Source organism: Heterodontus francisci, chromosome 10 (genome assembly GCF_036365525.1).
Source record: "Heterodontus francisci isolate sHetFra1 chromosome 10, sHetFra1.hap1, whole genome shotgun sequence".
Taxonomy (NCBI): domain Eukaryota; kingdom Metazoa; phylum Chordata; class Chondrichthyes; order Heterodontiformes; family Heterodontidae; genus Heterodontus; species Heterodontus francisci.
In genome coordinates this window covers 65,842,023-65,864,716 of record NC_090380.1, presented here as the reverse complement: position 1 = coordinate 65,864,716, position 22,694 = coordinate 65,842,023, and the positions used below count along the sequence as shown (strand labels likewise).

Genomic DNA, 22,694 nt, shown 5'->3' with positions numbered 1-22,694 from the left:
CAAAAATTCCTTTTTCTTCCCCAGTTAACTGGTATAATATGTATGTGTGTGTGCATGAGGGCTAGGATCAAATAAGGGGCTTTAATAATTAAATTTGAGCTTATGTTTACTTCATTATTAAGACTTAGTTTACAATAGAATCATAGAAAGTTTACATCACAGAAAGAGGTCACTTGGCCCATCCTGTATGCCAGCCGAAAAAAATTCCACCCATTCTAATCCCACCTTCCAGCATTTGGTCCGTAGCCCTGCAGATTACAGCACCTGAGGTACATATCCAGGCTTCTTTTGAATGAGATGAGGGTTTCTGTCTCAACTACCCTTTCAGGCAGTGAGTTCCAGACCACCACCCCCCTCTCGGTGAAAAGGTTTTTCCCTCATCTCCCCTCTAATCTTTCTGCCAATCACTTCAAACCTATGCCCTCGAGTCACTGACCTCTCTACTAAGGTAAATAGGCCCTTAACCTCCACTCTATCCAGACCCCTCAAAATTTTGTACATTTCAATCAGATCTCCCTTCAGCCTTCTCTGTTCCAAGGAGAACAACCCCAGCCTATCCCATCTTTCCTCATTGCTGCATTTTTCCAGTCGGGGCAACATCCTCTTAAACCTCCTCTGTACCCTCTCTAGTGCAATCACATCTTTTCAGTAATGAGCGGATAAATAAACAGATAGTTTTGTTGTTTATTAAAGAAACTTGGTTGGTGTGCTTTATTCTGGGGGAAAATAGTTTCTAATTGACGGTTTCGGTAAGTGGGAAAATTTGAATATACGTTGTGACCTGTGGAGAAGTGGGACTGAATTAACAGCGCACTCCTCCCGCCTCGGTCGTAACACCAAGCATTAAACACAAATGAGTCTTCACTTCCTTGTCCCCCATATTAGCTGACAATGTAAATGATTCCCTCTTAAGAACTGTCCCCCTCCCATTTAAAACTGCCATCAACCCCCCCACCCCCCAAAAAACAACTCTCCATCCACATCCTCGAATCTATGTCCTAATTTCTGATCACCAAAGATCTTGGGTCAAATCTATGCTCTGCTGTCACAACTCTGCTTGAATTCAAAGTCATAAATGACATTCTCTGCAACTGAACATGGTCATTACCCTCATTGTCCTCAACATTCCTTCAATTTATTTCCACTATTCAGCTCATCGGGACTGCATCACTTGCTTTCACTCTTCACTCCGAGCAAGAGCATCTTAAGTAATTGTTTCCCTTCCCACTCTCAAATTATTAATTCCAGAGTTCCCCTAGCATTTATCCTGGGCTTCTAAAATACTTATATAGTGCCTTTAACTTAATAAAACATCCCAAGGTGCTTCACAGGAGCATTATAAAACAAAATGACACCGAGCCACATAAGATACCAGGTCAGATGACCAAAATCTTGGTCAAAGGGGTAGGTTTTAAGCAATGTCTTAAATGAGGAAAGTGAGGTAGAGGGGCAGAGAGGTATAGGGAGGTAATTCTAGAGCTTGGGTCCTAGGCAGCTGAAGGTACGGCCACCAATGGTGGAGCGATTAAAATCGGGGATGCTCAAGAGGCCAGAATTAGATGTGTGCAGATATCTCAGGGGGTTGTAGGGGTTGGAGGAGATTACAGATATAGAGAGGGGTGAGGCCATGGAGGGATTTGAAAACAAGGATGAGAATTTTAAAATCGACATTGCTTGACCAGGTGCCAATGTAGGTCAGTGAGCACAGGGTGATAGGTGAAAGGGACGGTGCGAATTACGACATGGGCAGCAGAGTTTTGGATGACTATGTTTTTTGAGGGTAGAATGTGGGAGACCAACCAGGAGTGAGTTGTAATAGTCAAGTTTAGAGGGTTTTTTCAACAGATGAGTTGAGATAGGGGCCAAGTTAGGCAATGTTACAGAGGTAGAAATAAACAGTCTTAGTGATGGCATAAATGTGTTGTCAGAAGCTCAACTCGGGATCAAATACAACACCAAAGCTGCGAACAGACTGGTTTAGTCTCAGACCGCTGCCAGGAAGAGGGATTGAGTTAGTAGCTAAGGAACAAAGTTTGAGCATGAACCAAAAACAGTGGCTTCAGTCTTCCCAATATTTAATTGGAGGGTATTTCTGCTCACCGAGTTTTAGATGTTGGATAAGCTGTCTGATAAATTAACAGCGGAGGAGTCAAGAGAGGTATTGGTGAGGTAGAACTGGATATCAGCCTACATGTGAAAACTAACACTGCTTTTGAATGATATTACCAAGGGATAGCATGCAGATGAGGAATAGGGGCCCAAGGACAGATCCTTGGGGGACACCAGAGATAATGGTCCAGGAGCAGGAAGAGAAGCTTTTGCAAGTGACACTCTGGATACAATTAGACAAATAAGAATGAAACCAGGTGAGCAGTCCCATCCAGCTGGATGAAAGTAGAGAGGCATTGGAGGATGATGGTGTGGTCAATTATGTAAAAGGCTGCAGACAGGTCGAGAAGGATGATGTTTATTTTTGTCACTGTCACAGAGGACGTCATTTGTGACTTTGATAAGAGCAGTTTTGGTACTGTGGCAGGGACGGAAACCTAATGGGAGGAATTCAGGCACACAGTTCCAGGAAAAGTGGGCATGGATTTGGGAGGTGACAACACGTTCAAGGACTTTAAACTGAAAAGGGAGGTTGGAGATGGAGCGATAGTTTTCAAGGATGGTGGGGTCAAGGATTGTCTTTTTTTTTGAGGATGACAGCAGGTTCAAAAGAGATGGGGACAACACTTGGAGAGAGAACTGTTTACAATATTGGCTAACAAAGGAACCAAGATTGGAAGTTAGATGAATTTAGTGGGAATAAAACCATAGAACAATTACAGCACACAAAGAAGCCATTCAACCCATTATGTCTGCACCAGCTGAAAAAATGAGCTGCCTATTTTAATCCCATCCTCCAGCACCTGGTCTTGCAGGTTACAGTACTTCAGGTGCAGGCCCAGGTACCTTTTAAATGAGTTGAGGGTTTCTGCCTCCACCACCGATCTGGGCAGCGAATTCCGGACACCCACCACCCTCTGGGTGAAAAAGCTTTTCCTCATGTCCCCTCTAATCATTCTGCCAACCACCTTAAACTTGTGTCCCCTTGTAATTGACCTCTCCGGTAAGGTAAACAGGTCCTTCTTGTCTACTCTATCTAGGCATCTCATACTATTGTACACCCTCAATTAAGTCACCCCCTCAGCCTCCTCTGTTCTAAGGAAAACCCTAGCCTATGCAATTTTTCCTCATAGCCGCACTTTTCCAGCCCTGGCAACATTTTTGTAAATCTCCTCTGTACTCTCTCCAGAGCAATTATGTCCTTCCTGTAATGTGGTCACCAGAGAACTGTACGCAATACTCCAGCTGCAGCCTAACCAATGTTTTAAACAGTTCCAGCATTACATTCCTGCTTTTATATTCTGTACCTCGGCCAATAAAGGAAAGCATTCCATCTGCCTTCTTCACCACTTTTATCAACCTGCCCTGCTACCTTCAGGGACCTGTGGATATGTGTTTCAAGGTCTCTCATTTCTTTTACCCCTCTCAATATTTTTCCGTTTATTGTGTATTCCCTTGCTTTGTTTGCCCTCCCCAAATGCATTACCTCACACTTCTCCGGATTGAATTCCATTTGCCACTTTTCCGCCCACTCAACCAAATCATTGATATTATTCTACAATCTACAGCTAGCCTCTTCACTATCAACTGCACGGTGAATTTTTCTGTCATAAGCAAATTTCCCAATCATGCCTCCCACATTTAAGTCCAAATCATTTATACCACAAACAGCAAGGACCCAACACCTAGCCCTGTGGAACGCCACTGGAAACTGCTTTCCATTCGTAAAAACATCCGTTGGCCATTACCCTTTGTTTCCTGTCACTGAATCAATTTTGGATCCAACTCACCACATTCCCCTGTATCTAATGGGATTCTACTTTTCTGACCAGTCTGTCATGTGGGACCTTGCCAAATGCCTTACTAAAATTCATGTAGACAACATCTACACTACCCTCATCAATCCTCCTTGTTAATTCCTCAGAAAATTCAATTTAGTAAGACACGACCTTCCCTTAACAAATCCATGCTGACTATCCCTGATTAATCCATGCCTTTCTAAGTAAGTTTATCCTCTCAGAATTGATTCTAATAATTTGCCCACCACCGAGGTCAGATTGACCGGCCTATAATTATTTGGGGTTGAGGGAGCAGGAGGTGGGTCTCATGGCGATGAGCTTGCATAGGGCAGGAGGGGAGATTGGGGTGAAACTAGAGAAAGGTATGAGTTCAGAGCTCGGACAGGGGCGAGCTTTAAAGGAAGTGTTGCCTGGTGTGCTAGCGAAAGGAGGGATGCAGCAGAGGCAGTTGACCAGATGTTCTCGATCTTAGAGGCAAGGTCAGTGAATTCTCGCCCTTCCTGTTGGAGGCAAGAGTGGAGGAGACAGGGGAGAGGGGTTTAAGACGACCGTTTGCAGTACAGAAACCCAATTCACACGCTGTCCCTTGATGTCACTATCCAGACAGTATCAGCGAACATATGAATGCTCACAACACCAATCTCGACTTATCCACCAACTCTCTCAGCCTCTCCAACTGCCTGTGCTGTCAGATTGCATGTCCAACAGCTAATTTTAAGCCACAATTTCCCTCACTGCCTTCTGCTCCCACCACAACACTTGCTATCAATTCCATCTCCCTTCTCGACTGGAGTCTCAGGCTGAATCAAACTGTTAGTAACCCTGGCCTCTTCTCTGACCATGAATTCAGTTTCTAACCCCATATCTTCAAAATCACAAAGCATGCATACTTCCACGCCCATCGTGAACCTCAGCTCAAGTGGAGCTGAAAAACTCTTCCAGGTAGATATGATTCTACTTTATCCCAACGCGCCTTAACCCAAACATCTGAGGGTCTTTTCTATTCTGATACTACAAAATATTTTGAATTCTGAAACAAGGTATCCTTCCTATCCAAGTGAATGCCAACGTAGGAAAGCTTTATGTTGCAGGCCTGCATCTTAAAGAAGCTATGCTGAGGTGATCAAACTAACTTCAAGCAAAACAACTCAAAAAAGATAGAACAAGTCTGTTCAGTGTAATGAACCAAAAATCCAGATGACACAGATCACAAACGTTCTGCATCAGACACAAACAGCTTGTATTTATCTGGTACCTTCAAGATAAAAATCATACCCAAGAGCTTTAGAGGGGGGAAAACAGTCAACATAAAAGAAATCAAATAAATAAATTGAGTCACGGTGGGATCAATAGCGTAACCAAAAGCTTGGCGAAAGACTGGGATTTAAGAAATGTTTTACAATAGAGAATGAAGTAAAAAAAAAATTGAGCATTTCAGAAGAGTCAAGGCAACAGCCAACGTAGGGTTAAAGGTGAGGAAATACACAAATACACACAAGACCAGAGTCGGTGTATGGGAAGAGACAGAAAGTTGGAGGACGTTGCAGATGTATGCATGTAGAGGGGTAGCGTAGTGTAGAGATCTGAAGGTATGAGCTCATTAAAATTCGTATGCTAGGTAGCAAGGATCTATGCCCCAATGACAGGGACAATGACGAGCAAGATAGGATATGGTCAGATGAGTTTTTTTTTCATTCATTCGTGGGATGCAGGCGTGGTTGGCTCGGGCAGCATTTATTGCCCATCCCCAATTGCCTTTGAGAAGGTGGTGGTGGGCTGCCTTCTTGAATTGCTGCAGTCCTTGAGGTGTAGGTACACCAATAGTGGTGTTAGGGAGGGAGTTCCAGGATTTTGACCCAGTGACAGTGAAGCAACTGCAATATAGTTCCAAGTCAGAATGGTGTGTGACTTAGAGGGAAACTTGCAGGTGGTGGTGTTCCCATGCATCTGCTGCCCTTATCTTCTAGGTGGTGGAGGTTGCATGTTTGGAAGGTGCTGTCAAAGGAGCCTTGGTGAGTTGCTGTAGTGCATTTTGCAGATTGTACACACTGCTGTCACTCTGCATTGGAACGGAGTGAATGCTGGTGGTGGATAGGGTGCGAATCAAGCAGGCTGTTTTGTCCTGGATGGTGTCTAGCTTCTTGAGTGTTGTTGGAGATGCACCCATTCTGGAAAGGAGAGTATATCAAACTCCTGACTTGTGCCTTGTAGATGATCCGACCAACTCTGTTTCCCAGCCAACGACTCCATTCCTCTCCCTGGCAATTGAGAAGCTAAATCAGACTGCTCACAAACTTGGTACAGTATCTGACACAGGAGATGAGCTACTGACCACATATCCACGTCATCACTAAGACTGCCTATTTCCACCTCCGTAACATTGCCCAAATCTTCCCCTTCCTCACCCCCCCCCCTCCCCCCAGCTCATCTGCTGCTGAAAACCTCATTTATGTCTTTATCTCTTGAATTGATTATTCCAACGCACTCCTGGATGACCTCCCATCTTCCACCCTCCACAGATTTGTGGTCATACCAGATACTGCTACTGTGGCCTAACTCACACCAAGCCCTGTTCACCCATCACAGCTGTGCATGCTGATTGACAGTCGCTCCCATTTAAACAACATCTCAATTTTAAAAATTTCATCCTTATTTTTAAATCCCTCCATGACCTCACCCCTCCAGCCCTAGAAGCCTCCAAGACATCTGCACTCCTTGCACTTCAGCCTCTTGTTCATCCAATTTTATTTGCACCACCATTGGCGGGTGTGCCTTCAGCTGCCAAGGCCCTAAGCTCTGGAATTCCTTCCTTAAACCTCTCTGCCTTTCTTTCCTCCTTAAAACCTAGCTCTGAAAAAGCATTTGGTCATCTGTCATAATATCTCAAGTGATTCACAGTAAAATCTTGTTTGATAGTCTTCCTGTGAAGCGCCTTGGTTATGTTTTACTACATTGAAGGAGCTACATAAAAACAATTGTTTTTTTATGTAGCCAATAAGGTACTTTTTTGAAGTTTGGTCACTGTTAGGGCACTGCCACAGCCAAACTGTGCACAGCAAGATCACACAAACAGCAATTTGATGATGACCAGAAGATTTGCTTTCATGACGTTGGTTGAGTTATAAATATTGACCAGGGAAACTCCCTGCGCTTGTTCAAATACTGTCATAGGATCTTTTATGACCACCCAAAAAGGCAAATGGAGCCTTGGTTTAACATCTCATCCAAAAGACAGCACCTCTGACAGTGCAGTATTAAGTAATGCGCTGAAGAGGCAACCCAGATTACATGCCCAAATCTCTGGAGTGGGACTCAGAAACCTCAGACTCAGGCGAAAATGCTACCCATGAAAAAGAGTAAAGTTCAGAATTCATCCCAAATTCTGTTGCTGCTGTTGAATTTGTTTTTAAAAAGTTCCTCCATTTGTCTCGAGAAAAGTCTTATCAAAGGGCAGTTGCAATATTAATTTTTGTAGATCCTGAAGCAAAGTCGCATGTTACTACACTGATAATTACTTCTCTGGAAGAATTGAGTGTTCTCCTTGGCTAGTCAATATGCAGCAATCATGGGATCCTCAGTACCAACTGACAATAGTACATCGCCAATATGATCTGATGCTAGTAAATGCCCAGCATCAACTACTTGAACTCAGCCCGTTGCAATAATCAACACTATTGAAAGTTGAGTGACGCCGAACTTAGTGTAGCTGGATTTCTTAGGCTTACTGATTTTGTTCTGAACAGTACAGAAAATAGTGTAGCTAATCCTCGAATGAACCGAAAGCACTATGGTGAATCTCAGTATATTTTGATGACAACGTTTTGTGCGACACGATCAGCAATCATGACTAAGATATGCGAAATTCTGTAATTTCCAAGGTGTGGAGGAATTTTGATGGAGGCAATTTGTTGCATATTCCAATTTGAGCCACTGCCCTTTTTGAGTGGTAAAAGTCAGCTTTTGCCAGTTTTAGCAACTCACTATGTAGTTTACAGAGTATAAAACCTGCCAATTTGATACCATAGATTCTGAACAGCATAGCCTTGCTTTCTTTTGCTATGCTTGTAGACAGCTAAATGTGCTAATTTAATTGGTTTCTAATGCACTTGTGTCAATAAGGATAGCTCTGTGTTATTTCCTATAAAGTTCTTTGATATTGAACAGTGCTGTAACTGATGCCCTTGTTTCCTAGGAAAAAAGTAAACAGACCAAGAAGCAACCACTTTTGAGACCAGAGCATACTGAAACTCCATGATTCCGTCTAATACAACTTATTCTGATGTCCAATGCATACAGCAGCAAATGTTGGTTGAAGTTGTACAAAAACTGGTGTTATGTTGCAACTCCTAGAACTTTATGTGGCATGGAGGTAGTTTTTGTGCTGCACTTTCTTATTGTAACATGATAGCAAGTCACATACATGCACAGGACTTGGATTTACCATGATTAATCAAAGGCACATGTAAATTAAATGCTCTCGTTTACCAGGTCTTGGTCTAATAGAAAATTACATCTTGTGGAAATGGAGATTTAAAAACATTTATTAACTACAAAAAAAGCACCATGATAAACAGTGAACTGCTCATAGAACTAAATGTTACACCATTAGTTACAACTTCCAATAATGCATTTGTAACGCAGATGTTTATCTTTTTGACCTAAAAAGTACTTTTAGTTTTATATTGCATTTCTAATATCAAGTCAGATTTAGGTCACAAAAGTTAATTCCCAGAGTTCCAGCATACTTTTCTGACTCAACAGAAAAAACCTGGAGATGGTTGGGAATTTGTACATGGCCTTCCAAGGGAAACTCTCTTTGCCATTAAATCTGTTAAGCCTATCTGTTTTGAGATGCTAGGGGCTGAGTGGGAAAGTGAGGGCAGTAAACAGATTCCAGAGCACTGTGTACCACTAATACAACAGTAGTTTCTATTCAGGAGGTGCTAGCAGATACCTCCTGCACAAAAAAGGTGGCGCATCTCCTGACTGAAACACTAGGTGTGTTTAACTACAGAATACATTCTTGTTCATTAATGTATTTCGCAGAAGATTAACCAAATTGTTGGGCTGCTATCATACATTGTCTTGCTAGAGTGCTCATCAGTCCAGCTTCTGAAAAAAAGTGGGGCAGAGAGATTAGATTTGGATTGCTCCAGTTAAGAGCTGGCACAGAAACAATGGGCTGAATGGTCACCTCTGCTTTATCTGAAGCTCAGGCAAGATCACTTAACACAAGGTCTTAGCTTTAAGTGCTGCTGGGTTACTGTTTATCTACCGGGTAGTATCCAGATTAAAGGGGATGCAGGGTCCACCCATGACCGATCAGACGAGAGAGCTTGTGTAGTCTCGAAACTTGTAATATAATGCACTCAACGCTGGGTATTTTTTAAAACCCGACTTTAAAATAAATAAACTAATCTTTTCAACTACTATGCTTATACACATTTACAAATAAACTGGAACATTCCCAATCTAAACTGTTCAGCAGTATGCATATGGTACTTTCATAAACTTTTACTTTAGAGCACAGAGCTACCGTCTTAAAATATGCATCAGTAAAGGTATTAACAGTGAAATAGCAAAAGATTTTGTATTTCTCAAGGTGCAGTGTTAGCAAAGATATAAGGCATACTCACCAGGTGGAGGATTCAGGTAGACACTGTTACAGGTCAGTAGTTTCTTAATGAATTGGAAATACTCCAGGCTATATTGCATTCTGTTGTGCATAAACTGCACATTCTGTTTCCGTACACTTCGTTCAATGACACTTGGCATCTTTATCTGGTGTGGTTTTATGCTAATCTCCAGCTCCGAAATGTACTTAATTAATTCATTATCTTTATCTATTGTGTCCATACGTTCATAAAAAAGAATGTAGGCATTCCACCATCTTTTTTGCCGCCTGTATGACATACGTTTCATCATATGGTCAAACACTTCACCCATGTACTCGCCACCAAAGCACTGATTTTTCATCTCTTCATCATCATCCATTTTGCACTCAGTTACATCACCATCATCAAACTTATACCATTTGTTTTTCTCACCATCTCCACCATTCCGTTGAATGATATATGAATAGTAATGTCCACCACTGGCCTGACCACTATGCACCAGCACGCCAACTAGTCTATATTTAGTGCTACCAGGCTGTTCATTATCTGGCTGGTCATTTTGGATCAACTGATTTTCTGGGTTGATGTCATCCCCTTCCAACTTGGCAACCCCAGCCACAGTATAAGGCTCCATATCCAACTCCCGTGGAAACTCAAAATAGTCATTGAACTTAATTGCACATTCCCTTTCCCAGTCATAGTCAAATCGCTTCAGTTGAATTGCTAAAACTGGTGGCAACTTTTTTATTAGCAAACGCTTCACTGTATCGACCTGCAAGACAAAACACATGACAGGGATAATCAAGTTTAGAAAAAGATTTTTCTAATGTAAATATAAATATCAAAGAAACCTCTTACCCTTCAAAATTAAAAAAATACAAGTATTACATAAAGTATTATTGTATTTTCCACCTATTTTCTCCTTTCCCCTAAAGCAGAGGCTCAAACTGGATACAATTCCACAGGTGCCATCAGCTGCCCAGCACTTCACCCATTCATAATGTGCAAAGAAGATATAAAGCTGTGAGATGCACACACATGCACGTCATTGGATCCTTTCAATTCGTAGCCATGATTATTGTATTCAGTATTACTTGAATCTAATCAAATATCAAAGGTTGAGTGACAGGTATGGCTTTCAAAAAAGTGGACAGCAAGTGAGGTTCCTTAGTTATCAAAGCAAGAAAGAAAGTTGAAGCAATTTGAAGCCCTTACAACTCGCCACGTTTGCAATCAACTTGACGTAAGCAGCTACACTATTCCAAGTTGGTGGACAACTAGAAACCTACACAGGAGTGAAATTAGGAAATGCTTCTACACACAAAGGGTGGTAGAAGTTTAGAATTCTCTTCTGCAAATGCCAATTCATGCTTGATCAATTGTTAATTTTAAATCTGAGATTGATAATATCTTTAGTTAACAAAAATCTAAGGAAAATGAGGCAATGGTGGGTATATGGACACAGGTCAGCCACAATCTCACTAAACAGCTGACCCCTGTTCCTATGTGCCAGCTTAAAATGTGGTAATATGTAATTGCCATTTTTCAGATGTGACATTAAATTGATGCCAGATAGGTTAAATTTTCCATACCGCAGTTTAGAGAACTAGGGTGTTCTCCACGTGACCTGGTCAACTCCTATTCCTCCAACAACAAATGAACCAGTCATTCATCCCATGGGAGTTTGTGGGATCTAGTGCTGTGCAAATTACCTGCCATGTTTGACTGCATAATGTAACATTGCATTTCAAATTAATTAACTGCTTATAAAGTGCAGGCACTATAAAAATGTAAGCTCAGTATAGCAAAGGCACTGAAATTTCAAAAACTCCTTGTCTAGCCAGATTTTAAATACACCTGATCAAAAAAAGTGGAAGATGATCTGTACATGGCGGCTCAACCTCAAAAAAGTGAGCAAGACTATGTTGAAGCTAAGAAACCCATCATCCTATATTTGTTCCTACCTTACTTAACATACAACGGTAAAGTAGAACTTCGGCAGAGAGTTTCTGTAGGACGCATATTGTTAGGTCTGCTTTGGAGCACTACTGCACCTTCCAACTGGACTACTATTTTTAACATGCAAAGCTATTTGTAATGTGCACTACTCCAGATTGCATAGTAAAATATCTGCAAGTTGCTTCAAGTAACAGCCTTTGCACAAGTAGCCTGGGCTCCACTCACCTCAGTTACTCCAAGCCTGCCAAATAACAACTCAACAGACAAACACCTAGTACATTCGCCTCAGCTTACAAACAGATTTACCCAAGGTTGTGGTCTGGAATACAGTTCAGAAATTAACCGTCCAGATTGAAAAACACTTTTCAACCCATCCACAAACAGCCCTACAAATAGCCAACAGGTCATTTTCCTTTCAGTGGAAGTCTAGATGTAGCTTAACTTTCTCTGGAATAAAGTAAGCAGTTCAACAATCTGGAGTGGATTGAGATTTGCTATCAGAGTACTACCCTGTTGACATATCTTACAATTTAGACAATCTATTAGAGCATACAGCTTACTAAAATTGTTCATGGTAACAATTTTGCCTGCTTCACGAAAAGAAATTCAAGCTTGCAGGAATGGCTCAGAAGTCAGTTTGTGATGGATTAAATTAAGATCACAAACAACATCTGGAGGGATACACGAGAAAATGTTTCAACACTTTATATCAATTGGTATTCAGATCCCATTCCATTGACAGACAAGCAGCAAAAAAAAAATGGAGTAAGAGAAGGTTGAAACCACAAGCCTACAAATGTTTGAACCTTGGGAATACCAAGGAATTACATCGAAAATTCCTGATTTACAGAAACCTGCAAAGACAGTGAAGAACACTCTTGGAATTAGTATGCAAGGGTGAGGTATAACTTTGCATTTCGGAATCCTGAGATAACTTCCACTAATTAAGCTCATACATTATACTGTGCCTTCAGCACGGATCCATTCAGGATTATGGAATACAACACCTGCATCACAGCAAACTGGTTTGGAAAGACAGAACTTAACTACTTCTCCAATCAAGAACCAGGCTCCTATGAAAGACTATTATACTAAGCAATGACGACTCAAATTCAAATCCAGATATTTCCACAATAATACAACCTACTGCATTAGCTCTTACATCACATACTCTCATTATTCTCAAGATGACTGTCTTCAATTTCAGAATCTTAAAATGGAAGGATAAATGGCAAGCTCCACAAGGTCATTTTAATGTTTAAAGGTTTATTGTTAAAATGGTGTTGCCTCCAGCATGAGCTTGGGTAACCTGGGATGCAAAGGAACAGCTGAAAGACTCTTTACACACATTACCCTGAACTCGAAGAAATATCAGAAGAACAATTCTGTCAGTGGTGTGCTCCATCTGTGTTAAAAATGTTGTGTTGTCTCAGGATTCCAAAAGTACTGCACCAGTAGGTGGTGTGGTCAACGTACTGTTACTTGACGAAGTGAAAACAACAGTGTTCAATCCCATGTTGCGTGGTAGCCCAAACAGTACCTTGACTAAAGCTCAGATATTTGGCTTTCTAGCTAACCAGACAAGCTGTTCAGTGAAAAGCAGCTTTAGTGATATTAAATTTTCTAAACCTCCATTAACAGAAAGCAAGATTCACGAAAAACGATTGGGAAATTTTATATGGACGACTGCATACGGAGAAAATGATGTAAATCAGTGGATCTCGGAGATTCGCAATGAACTAGAAAATCAAACTGAGCTTTGAAGAAAAATCTCAGAAGCCAAAGACTTTTTTAAAAAAAAACCTCCAATCAAGATAAACACCAGATGCATGCCAGTAGTACAATAGCAGCCAAAAGGCTTCACCAGAATGTGCAAATGAACAGAATTATCATCCTGAAAGCCACTACCACCCAGAACTGTGTACTCAATCAGCAGAATTACCCCTTTATCTTCACTATCTATCAAACATTCAAGCCCCCACTTTTCGGCCAAAATAATAAAACTAAATGCTTCCTACCTTCCACATGTTGAGCAAGCACTCTCCACCTCCCCGTGAGGTGCAACTCCCTCTCGAAGTGAGAATCATGGGCAACCAATTGAGCAGCAATCAAACCTTGCTCGCCCAAACAATTGTGGAACCCCGCCAGATTGAGCACCGTCTTAGATTCCACTCCAACACCATCCCCCTTCTACAGCAAAGTTCTCAATTGCTCACTTAATCACAACTGCTTGCTGGCTGCATTTTCATTCTAAGACACACACTGGCTCCCTCCTCCACAATTCCCCACAGATCATGGCTACCCTTTGCAAGTTACTCAAACTTCCTGCTCCCTTTGACAGTAACTTTCTCCAAATGCCTTTTCCAGCCATAACAATCATCCTACCTGGCTGTTATTCATCCAAATATTTGGCTGATTTTTTCCTCAATTCCCTTAACCTCCACTGATCTTAACTGCCTTTGCTCGGCATTGCTCCTCTTCTCCCACAAACTGAAATTTCCAGTCATGATCATTCCTCTCCCAGACCTCCCTACCCTCTCCTTCCTTGTGACTCCAGCCCTCCTCCCTTGCTTCCTCACCCTTTCACTTCACTCCCTCCTTCCTGTTTCCCCTTTGTTCCCTCACCTCCATTTAGTCCAATTAACCCCTGCACACACAAATCTACTTGAAACCAATACAGCCCTTCAGCTCAATTCCCTGTGTGTAAGGCATTCTTAAGCTGTCGGCAGTGCCACAAACATAACATTACATGATCTAAAGTTACATGACGGGCCACCAAAAGCAGATATAATTAAATCATCCTTAAAACTGCTTAAGAAATGAAATTAAGAAACAATTCTGTTGAAGAAAACACCATGAGCAGAATGTACTCCACAACTTATATAAGAAATCAATAACAAAATGACTCAGTTAGGGCTTGAAACTATTCTCTGCCAAGCCATAGCTGAAGGAAGTATGGTGATCCGAAGCTGTGCACTCCAATCCTATCAAGTTAAATAGCAAGTTTAAGTAGCAAATGAGATCAAATTTTTTGCTACACCACCAAAAGGAGTAGGATGTAGCCAGGCACTGAATAAATGTTTTCCTTTGCAGCTACAAAGCAAGGGAAAGGGCAAATACCACCCACCAGGAAGATAGTGCTACAAGTTCCTTGCACTCCCTCCGGAGCCTATTACCACCTTCAGGATACCCGCAATTGCAGAGGAAAAAAATAAATTCTATCCGAATGGCACTGCACTTGTAGATAGTGCTGTGTGGAGCATTTTATGCAATACTTCAAATACGCAACTAACATTGTGACAGCACAGTACCTAAACCCCCTATTGTGCATTAAAGCAACCCATTGTTTACCAACTTTGAAATTTCAACTACCTGCTTTTTCCATTGCTAACCTAACATTTTTGTAACCAAGTTTAAGTCAACACGTGGAATGAAGAAATATTCCGCCAAAAAAACGTCAGTGAAGCAGCTGAGAGCCGAAACAAGTCAGACAGAAAATGGAACCAGGAGCACTTTGAAAAATTGCCCACTGAAATCAGCTAACTCTGAGGTTTACTCATTCTCTTCCTCACCCAAACAAACTTATTGGCAGATTTGCATCCTGGTTGATTTTGTGGCTCTGTCCTGACCGTTAATGTACAGATGTTCTTCCATTCTTGTAAACTGAATTCCAGTGACCTGATTCAGTGTTGCAACCTGAACTCCCTATCAAGTTGTTGTTAGAATCATAAAAATCATTGAATCGTAGAAATTTACAGCACAGTAGGCCTCTTGGCCCAACATGTCCGTGCCAGTCAACAAGGAGCCATCCAGCCTAATCTCACTTCCCCACAGCCCTCTGGCTGACAGTTGTCCCATAAGGCGGCAGCACTAAGAATAAAACACACACAAATCGATCCACAGTTTTCCACTTTCCAATGCTTTTTCAGAAACTGTTCTGTTTCTGTAGCTACTTCGGTAAGGACTCTTATGGGCTATCTTAGCAGTATTTCCTCAGAGTGCCTCCTACCTATTTTGCCATCTGCGATGATTTTTTTCAAGAACCACTGCTTTCCCACCAATATAACTTTTCTGACCATTGACTATTCCCCCATTCCTCACCTGCTTCCACTCCCCTCTCATCTTTCCAATCTCTGTGCTCTCCCTATTTGCCCTCTCCTTCTGGCCACCTCTATTCTCCCCATGTGCCTCTACCCCCTTTTCCTCTACAACAGGGGTTCTATGACACCCAGTCTCTAACACTGCTTAACCTGAAAAATTTGAATTATCATCTCCTAGATACAACACCACTGAAGACTGATTAGTACAGAAAGAAATTTCTAGCAATTCAAATTGAATGGAGCCTTATAGCCAGAGGAAAACAAAGAGCAGAAACCTAGACAGAGAAGTACAGGGAAAAAAAGCACAAACTTAGTTATGAATAAGGCACTGTAAAACCAGTGAACCATTTAGCAATAACTGAAGCACAGCCATTAGCTATTACTGATAATGGAAGGAAAAAAGAAATGATAACTTATAACTGGCTTGCCCTTGCATCAAGTGAAACTGCATGGATTAGTGAGAGAGAACAGCCACCTTAAAAGAAGTGAGTTTCCTAAAAGTAAGCTCTCTCAGGTGATTGTTGCCTGGTGAATGACAGGTTATAATCCAAATTGATGTAAATATTTAATGAAAGACAGCACATTATGTTTGAAAATGTAAAAAGATTGTAAAGGATTACCTTTTTGTTGCATTTCTCACAATGGTATGCATTGGCACCCTCCAATAAGTCTCCTTTGACATATTGTTCAAGTGAGTCAAGCAGGTTTTGATGATTTCTAATGTCGACATTCAGTGTTGTAAAGGACTCCTCGCATTCATATCTAAAATAAAAATACATTGCAACCATTACACCAGTTCTGTATTACATGTTTCAAAACTTGGAAGTATTGTGAACTGTGAGAAGGATAGTGATTGATTTCAAGCAAACAGACAGGCTGGTGAGCAGCTGATGAAGGGTCACTGACCCGAAACGTTAACTCTGCTTCTCTTTCCACAGATGCTGCCAGACCTGCTGAGTGATTCCAGCATTTCTTGTTTTTATGACAGGCTGGTGGAATGGGTGAACACATGGCAGGTGAAATTTAATTCAGAGAAGTGTGAATTGATAAATTTTGGCACGAAGAACGAGTACAGGCAACATAAAACAAAGATACAATTTTTAAGGAGGTGCAGCAGAGCAGAGCAACCTGGGGATATACGTGCACAAATTGTTAAAAGGTGGCAGGACAGGCAGAGAAACTGGTTGATAAAGTATATGGGATACTGGGCTTTATAGAGGCAGAATGTACAAAAGCAAGGAAGTTAGGTGAACCTTTGTAAAACACTGGTTCCACCTCAACTGGAGCTCTGTCCCCAATTCTGGGCACCACACTTCAGGATGGAGGTGAAGGTATTAGAGAGGGTGCACAAAAGGCACAGTGGTTAGCACCGCAGCCTCACAGCTCCAGTGACCCGGGTTCAATTCTGCGTACTGCCTGTGTGGAGTTTGCAAGTTCTCCCTGTGTCTGCGTGGGTTTCCTCCGGGTGCTCCGGTTTCCTCCCACATGCGAAAGACTTGCAGGTTGATAGGTAAATTGCCCCTAGTATAGGTAGGAGGTACTTCAGTTGTGTGGACAGATTGGAGAAGCTGGGGCTGTTCTTTGAGAAACTTGAGACATTGAATAAAGGTGTTCGAAATTAAGAAGAGGCTGGACAGAGTAGAAAAGGGAGAAATGGTTCCCGTTGGCAGAAGGGACGAAGCAAAAAAAGCAATGGCAACATGAAGAAAAACTTGTTAATGCAGCAAGTGGTTAGGATCTGCAATGCACAGCCCAAAAGTGTGATAGAGGCAAATTCAATCATGGCTTTCAAAATAGAATTTAATTAGAATCTGGAGGAAACATTTGCAGGGCTATGGGCAAAAGGCAGAGAAATGGGACTAGCTGAACTGCTCTCGGGAGAACCAGCATGGATACAATTTGCCAAATGGCCTCCTTCTGTGCTCTAATCATTCTGATTCTATATAGTTATATACCATGCTGAGTGCAGTTCTACATTTAAATCCTCAGTTCAAAAATTTCTGCAGGTACTTTTTTGAAAAATAACTCCACAAACATCCAATATTTCTACTTTATACATTTGTATCTAACAAAATGTGAAGTGAAAGCATGCAGTACTAGTGTGCAAAAATACACTCTTAGCCTCGCAAAACCTGGAGCTCAGTCAACCTCTCCACAAGTTCCAAGAAATTGTGCATTTGCACTGTTAAACCAAATTAAGCATGCCACAGAAAATTAGGGCTGGTATTTAATGACATATACCCTTTTAAATGACAGGATTAATATTCCTGCAATGCCAGTCAACATCAGAGTCCAGAAAGGGAACAATTCAAACTGTGGAGATACAGTCCTGCAGGTGTTAAATTACTCCTGGAGGATTTAAATTTTTCTTACTTTCCTTTGTCTCTTTCTCCTCTGTCTCATAAAACGACGTTTCCTTTTTTTTTAAACTTCCCTTTGAATTTGACTCCAATTCACCAGGCTTCCATCTCCGTTCTTTTTCTCCTCTGTCTTTAAATTTAATTTTTCAGGAGATAAACTGAGGGTCCCAGATGCCCTTGTTATGGACACGTGGCGAGTGATTTGGATGGCTCCCATTGACCAACTCCTACCAGACTGCAGCAAGTGTTTGGTGTTATTAGAGTTTAACCTCTTTGTGTTTTGTCAAATAAAGGTTGTCTTGTAGGTTTAAAACAGAAAATCAATTATTTATTGATCAAGCCGCCTTTACCCGAAATTGTCACCGCATCCACTCACACACACAGTAAGAGACAGATAGAGAGGAAAAGGGGTAAATGGTAGTAAGTGGCGGGGGGGTGGTGATAGTTAGATTTCATGGGTCACAGTAAATCTGTTGAATTCCCTCAGAAGTCAAATTCTCGTTTGTTGCAGGCCTGAGGTGTTTGTAGGTTTCTCTCATGGTAGAAGGTTCGGTTGAAGACAGTGGATCACTTGTAATTCATTGCTGTCTAAGTACAGATGTAGAATTCTACAGCAGGGCACTTATGTAGAAAAGCTGTTTGGTGATGCTTCTCTCTCTCTAGGGATGTCTTTTAAGGTAAAAATGTGTTACATCTTGCCGATGCAGGGAGACAGGGATTTTCCTCCCGGTAGTGACCGACAAAAGCCCAGGATGTGGCTACTTCATATCTTCTTTAAGAACACATTCAATTTGAGAATATTTCAGGATGAGTGTAGGATAGGTGCAATTGAAACCCCTCAACTTAGTTGGGCATATTCTGTTCTAAATAGACAGTGTGGCCGTGTCTGAGTACACATGCGGCCATTTCGAGCAGCATTATTCACTTTTTAAAGGAAAGGTCCATTTTTTAAAAAGACAGTCAATTTTTATCACTCTTCAGCTTTAGTCCGTAATTTTTCATCATCACATTTTTGTACGCATGACACCCCGCTGATCCCACCACACTATTATCAATTCACACTTCCATTACTTTGTGGCACAAAAGGAGAGTGAAGGGAAAAAACAATCTAACAAATGGAGCAACTGCGAGATGCTGTGCTCCAGCAAATTCTGGGCCATTATATATCCATTTGCACTTTCCTAACCACCTAATTGCTCATACATTCCAAAACAATTCAATTGATGCATCCCCAATGTTTTTTTCTTACCAGGACTTGCTCATTCTCCAGAACAGAATTGTAATTGATCAGTCTTTTGTTAGGAGTTTCAAACATAATGGTCCCTCAAGCGTAACATTTATATTTGGAACTTAAAAAAGGCGGCGTAGTGGTATTGTCACTGGACTAGAAACCCAGAGACACACGGTATTGCTCTGGGGACATGGGTTCGAATCCCACCACAGCAGAAGATGGAATTTGAATTCAAATAATATTAAATAAATATTCAATTAAATTAAAGCTCGTCTAATGATGACTATGAAACCACTGTCGATTGTTGTAAAAACCCATTTGGTTCACTAATGTCCTTTAGGGATAGAAATCTGCTGTCCTTACCTGGTCTGGCCTACATGTGACTTCAGACCCACAGCAATGTGGTTGACTCTGTAAATGGCCTAGCAAGCCACTCAGTTTCATCAAACTGCTACGAGTCAATAAAAAGGAATGAAACCGGACGGACCACCTGGCATCGACCTAGGCACCGGAAACGACAACGGGAAACCCAGCCCCGTCGACCCTGCAAAGTCCTCCTTACTAACATCTGGTGGCTTGTGCCAAAGTTGGGAGAGCTGTCCCACAGACTAGTCAAGCAACAACCTGACATAGTCATACTCACGGAATCATACCTGACAGACAATGTCCCAGACACCACCATCACCATCCCTGGGTAAGTCCTGTCCCACCAGCAGGACAGACTCAGCAGAGGTGGCAGCACAGTGGTATACAGTCAGGAGGGAGTTGCCCTGGGAGGCCTCAACATCAACTCCAGACCCCACAAAGTCTCATGGCATCAGGTCAAACATAGGCAAGGAAACCTCCTGCCCTCCCTCAGCTGATGAATCAGTACTCCTCCATGTTGAACACCACTTAGAGGAAGCACTGAGCGTGGCAAGGGCGCATAATGTACTCTGGGTGGGGGGCTTCAATGCCTATAACCAAGAGTGGCTCGGCAGCACCACTACTGACCAAGTTGGCCGAGTCCTAAAGGACACAGCTGCTAGACGGGGTCTGTGGCAGGTGGTGAGGGAACCAACAGGGAAAAAGATACTTGACCTCGTCCTCACCAATCTGCCTGCCGCAGATGCATCTGTCCATGACAGTATGAGTACGAGTGACCACCGCACAGCCCTTGTAGAGACGAAGTCTCGCCTTCACATTGAGGATACCATCTATCGTGTTGTGTGGCACTATCACCGTGCTAAATGGGATAGATTTGCAACAGATCTAGCAATGCAAAACTAGGCATCCATGAGGCGCTGTGGGCCATCAGCAGCAGCGGAATTGTACTCAACCATAATCTATAACCTCGTAGCCCGGCATATCCCCCACTCTACCATTACCATCAAGCCAGGAGACCAACCCTGGTGCAATGAAGAGTGCAGGAGGGCATGCCAGAAGCAGCACCAGGCATACCTCAAAATGAGGGGTCAACCTGGTGAAGCTACAACAGAGGGCTACTTGCGTGCCAAACTGCGTAAGCAGCATGCAATAGACAAAGCTAAGCGAACCCGTAACCAACGGATCAGATCTAAGCTCTGCAGTCCTGCCACATCCAGACGTGAATGGTGGTGGACAATTAAACAACTACCTGGAGGAGGTGGCTCCACAAATATCCCCATCCTCAATGATGGGGGAGCCCAAAACATCAGTGCGAAAGATAAGGCTGAAGCATTTGCAACAATCTTCAGCCAGAAGTGCCAAGTTGATGATCCATCTCGACCTCTTCCTGAAGTCCCCAGCATCACAGATGCCAGACTTCAGCCAATTCGATTCACTCTGCGTGGTATCAAGAAACGACTGAAGACACTGGATACTGCAAAGGCTATGGGCCCTGACAATATTCCGGCAATAGCACTGAAGACCTGTGCTCCAGAATTTGCCGCGCCCCTAACCAAGCTGTTCCAGTACAGCTACAACACTGGCATCTACCCTGCAATGTGGAAAATTGCCCAGAACTGTCCTGTACACAAATAACAGGACAAGTCCAACCCAGCCAATTAGCGCCCCATCAGTCTACTCTTAATCATCAGTAAAGTGATGGAAGGTGTCATCAACAGTGCCATCAAGCAGCACTTGCTCAGCAATAACCTGCACAGTGTCACTCACTTTGGGTCCCACCAGAGCAACTCAGCTCCTGACCTCATCACAGCCTTGGTTCAAACATGGACAAAAGAGGTGAGGTGAGAGTGACTGCCCTTGACATCAAGGAGCTCTAGCAAAACTAGAGTCAATGGGAATCAGGGGGAAAACTCTCAGCTGGTTGGAGTCATACCTAACGCAAAGGAAGATAGTTGTGGTTGTTGGAGGTCAATCATCTGAGCTCCAGGACATCACTGCAGGAGTTCCTCAGGGTAGCGTCCCAGGCCCAACTATCTTCAGCTGCTTCATCAATGACCTTCAACCATAAGGTCAGAAGTGAGGATGTTCCCTGATGATTGCACACTGTTCAGCACCATTTGGGACTCCTCAGATACTGAAACAGTGCGTGTAGAAATGCAACAAGACCTGGACAACATCCAGGCTTGGGCTGATAAGTGGCAAGTAACATTCGTGCCACACAATGACCATCTCCAACAAGAAAGAATCTAAGTATCTCCCCTTGACATTCAATGGCGCTACCATCACTGATAGCCCCTCGGATGTTGATAGTTGGGGTACCATTGACCAGAAACTGAACTGGAGTAGACATATAAATACCGTGGCTATAACAGCAGCTCAGAGGCTAAGAATCCTTCGGCGAGTAACTCACCTCCACTCCCCAAAGCCTGTCCACCATCTACAAGGCACAAGTCAGGAGTGTGATGGAATACTCTACACTTGCCTGGATGGGTGCAGCTCCAACAACACTCAAGAAGCTCGACACCATCCAGGACAAAGCAGCCCACTTGATTGGCACCCCATCCACAAACGTTCACTCCCTCCACCACCGATGCACAGTGGCAGCAGTGTGTACCATCTACAAGATGCACTGCAGCAATGCACCAAGGCTCCTCAAACAGCACCTTCCAAACCCGCGACCTCTACCAACTAGAAGGATAAGGGCAGCAAATGCATGGGAACACCACCACCTGCAAGTTCCCCTCCAAGTCACACACCATCTTGACTTGGAAGTATATCACCATTCCTTCACTGTTGCTGGGTCAAAGTCCTGGAACTCCCTTCCTAACAGTACTGTGGGTGTACCTACCCCACATGGATTGCAGCGGTTCAAGAAGGCAGCTCACCACCACCTCCTCAAGGGCAATTAGGGATGGGCAATAAATGCTGGCCTAGCCAACAACGCCCACATCCCATGAATGAATAAAAAAAAACTTGCACCTCTGCTAGAAATTTTATGGGACAATTTTTATAAGATGTAGCCTCATTGCACAACTCATAGTCAAACTCCTGTATGGCAAATCCAAAAGTCATCTACTAAGTTAATGCACATTATACATTTATGACCACAATTTGCGGACTCTCAATTATTGAAATTTTGTTTAAGTTATGGTTAT

The 22,694-nt window shown here is 42.6% G+C and overlaps 1 protein-coding gene across 1 annotated transcript in view; it reads right to left on the bottom strand.

Annotated features, from left to right (window-relative positions):
* usp9 (ubiquitin specific peptidase 9) overlaps positions 1-22,694 on the bottom strand; it is a 330,949-nt gene that overhangs the window by 66,825 nt on the left and 241,430 nt on the right. Inside the window, exons 34-35 of the mRNA XM_068040658.1 lie at positions 16,203-16,344; positions 9,545-10,295 (exon numbers count right to left, since the gene is read on the bottom strand). Coding sequence (XP_067896759.1) covers positions 9,545-10,295; positions 16,203-16,344 — 893 coding nt within the window. The remainder of the gene's footprint in view (positions 1-9,544; positions 10,296-16,202; positions 16,345-22,694) is intronic.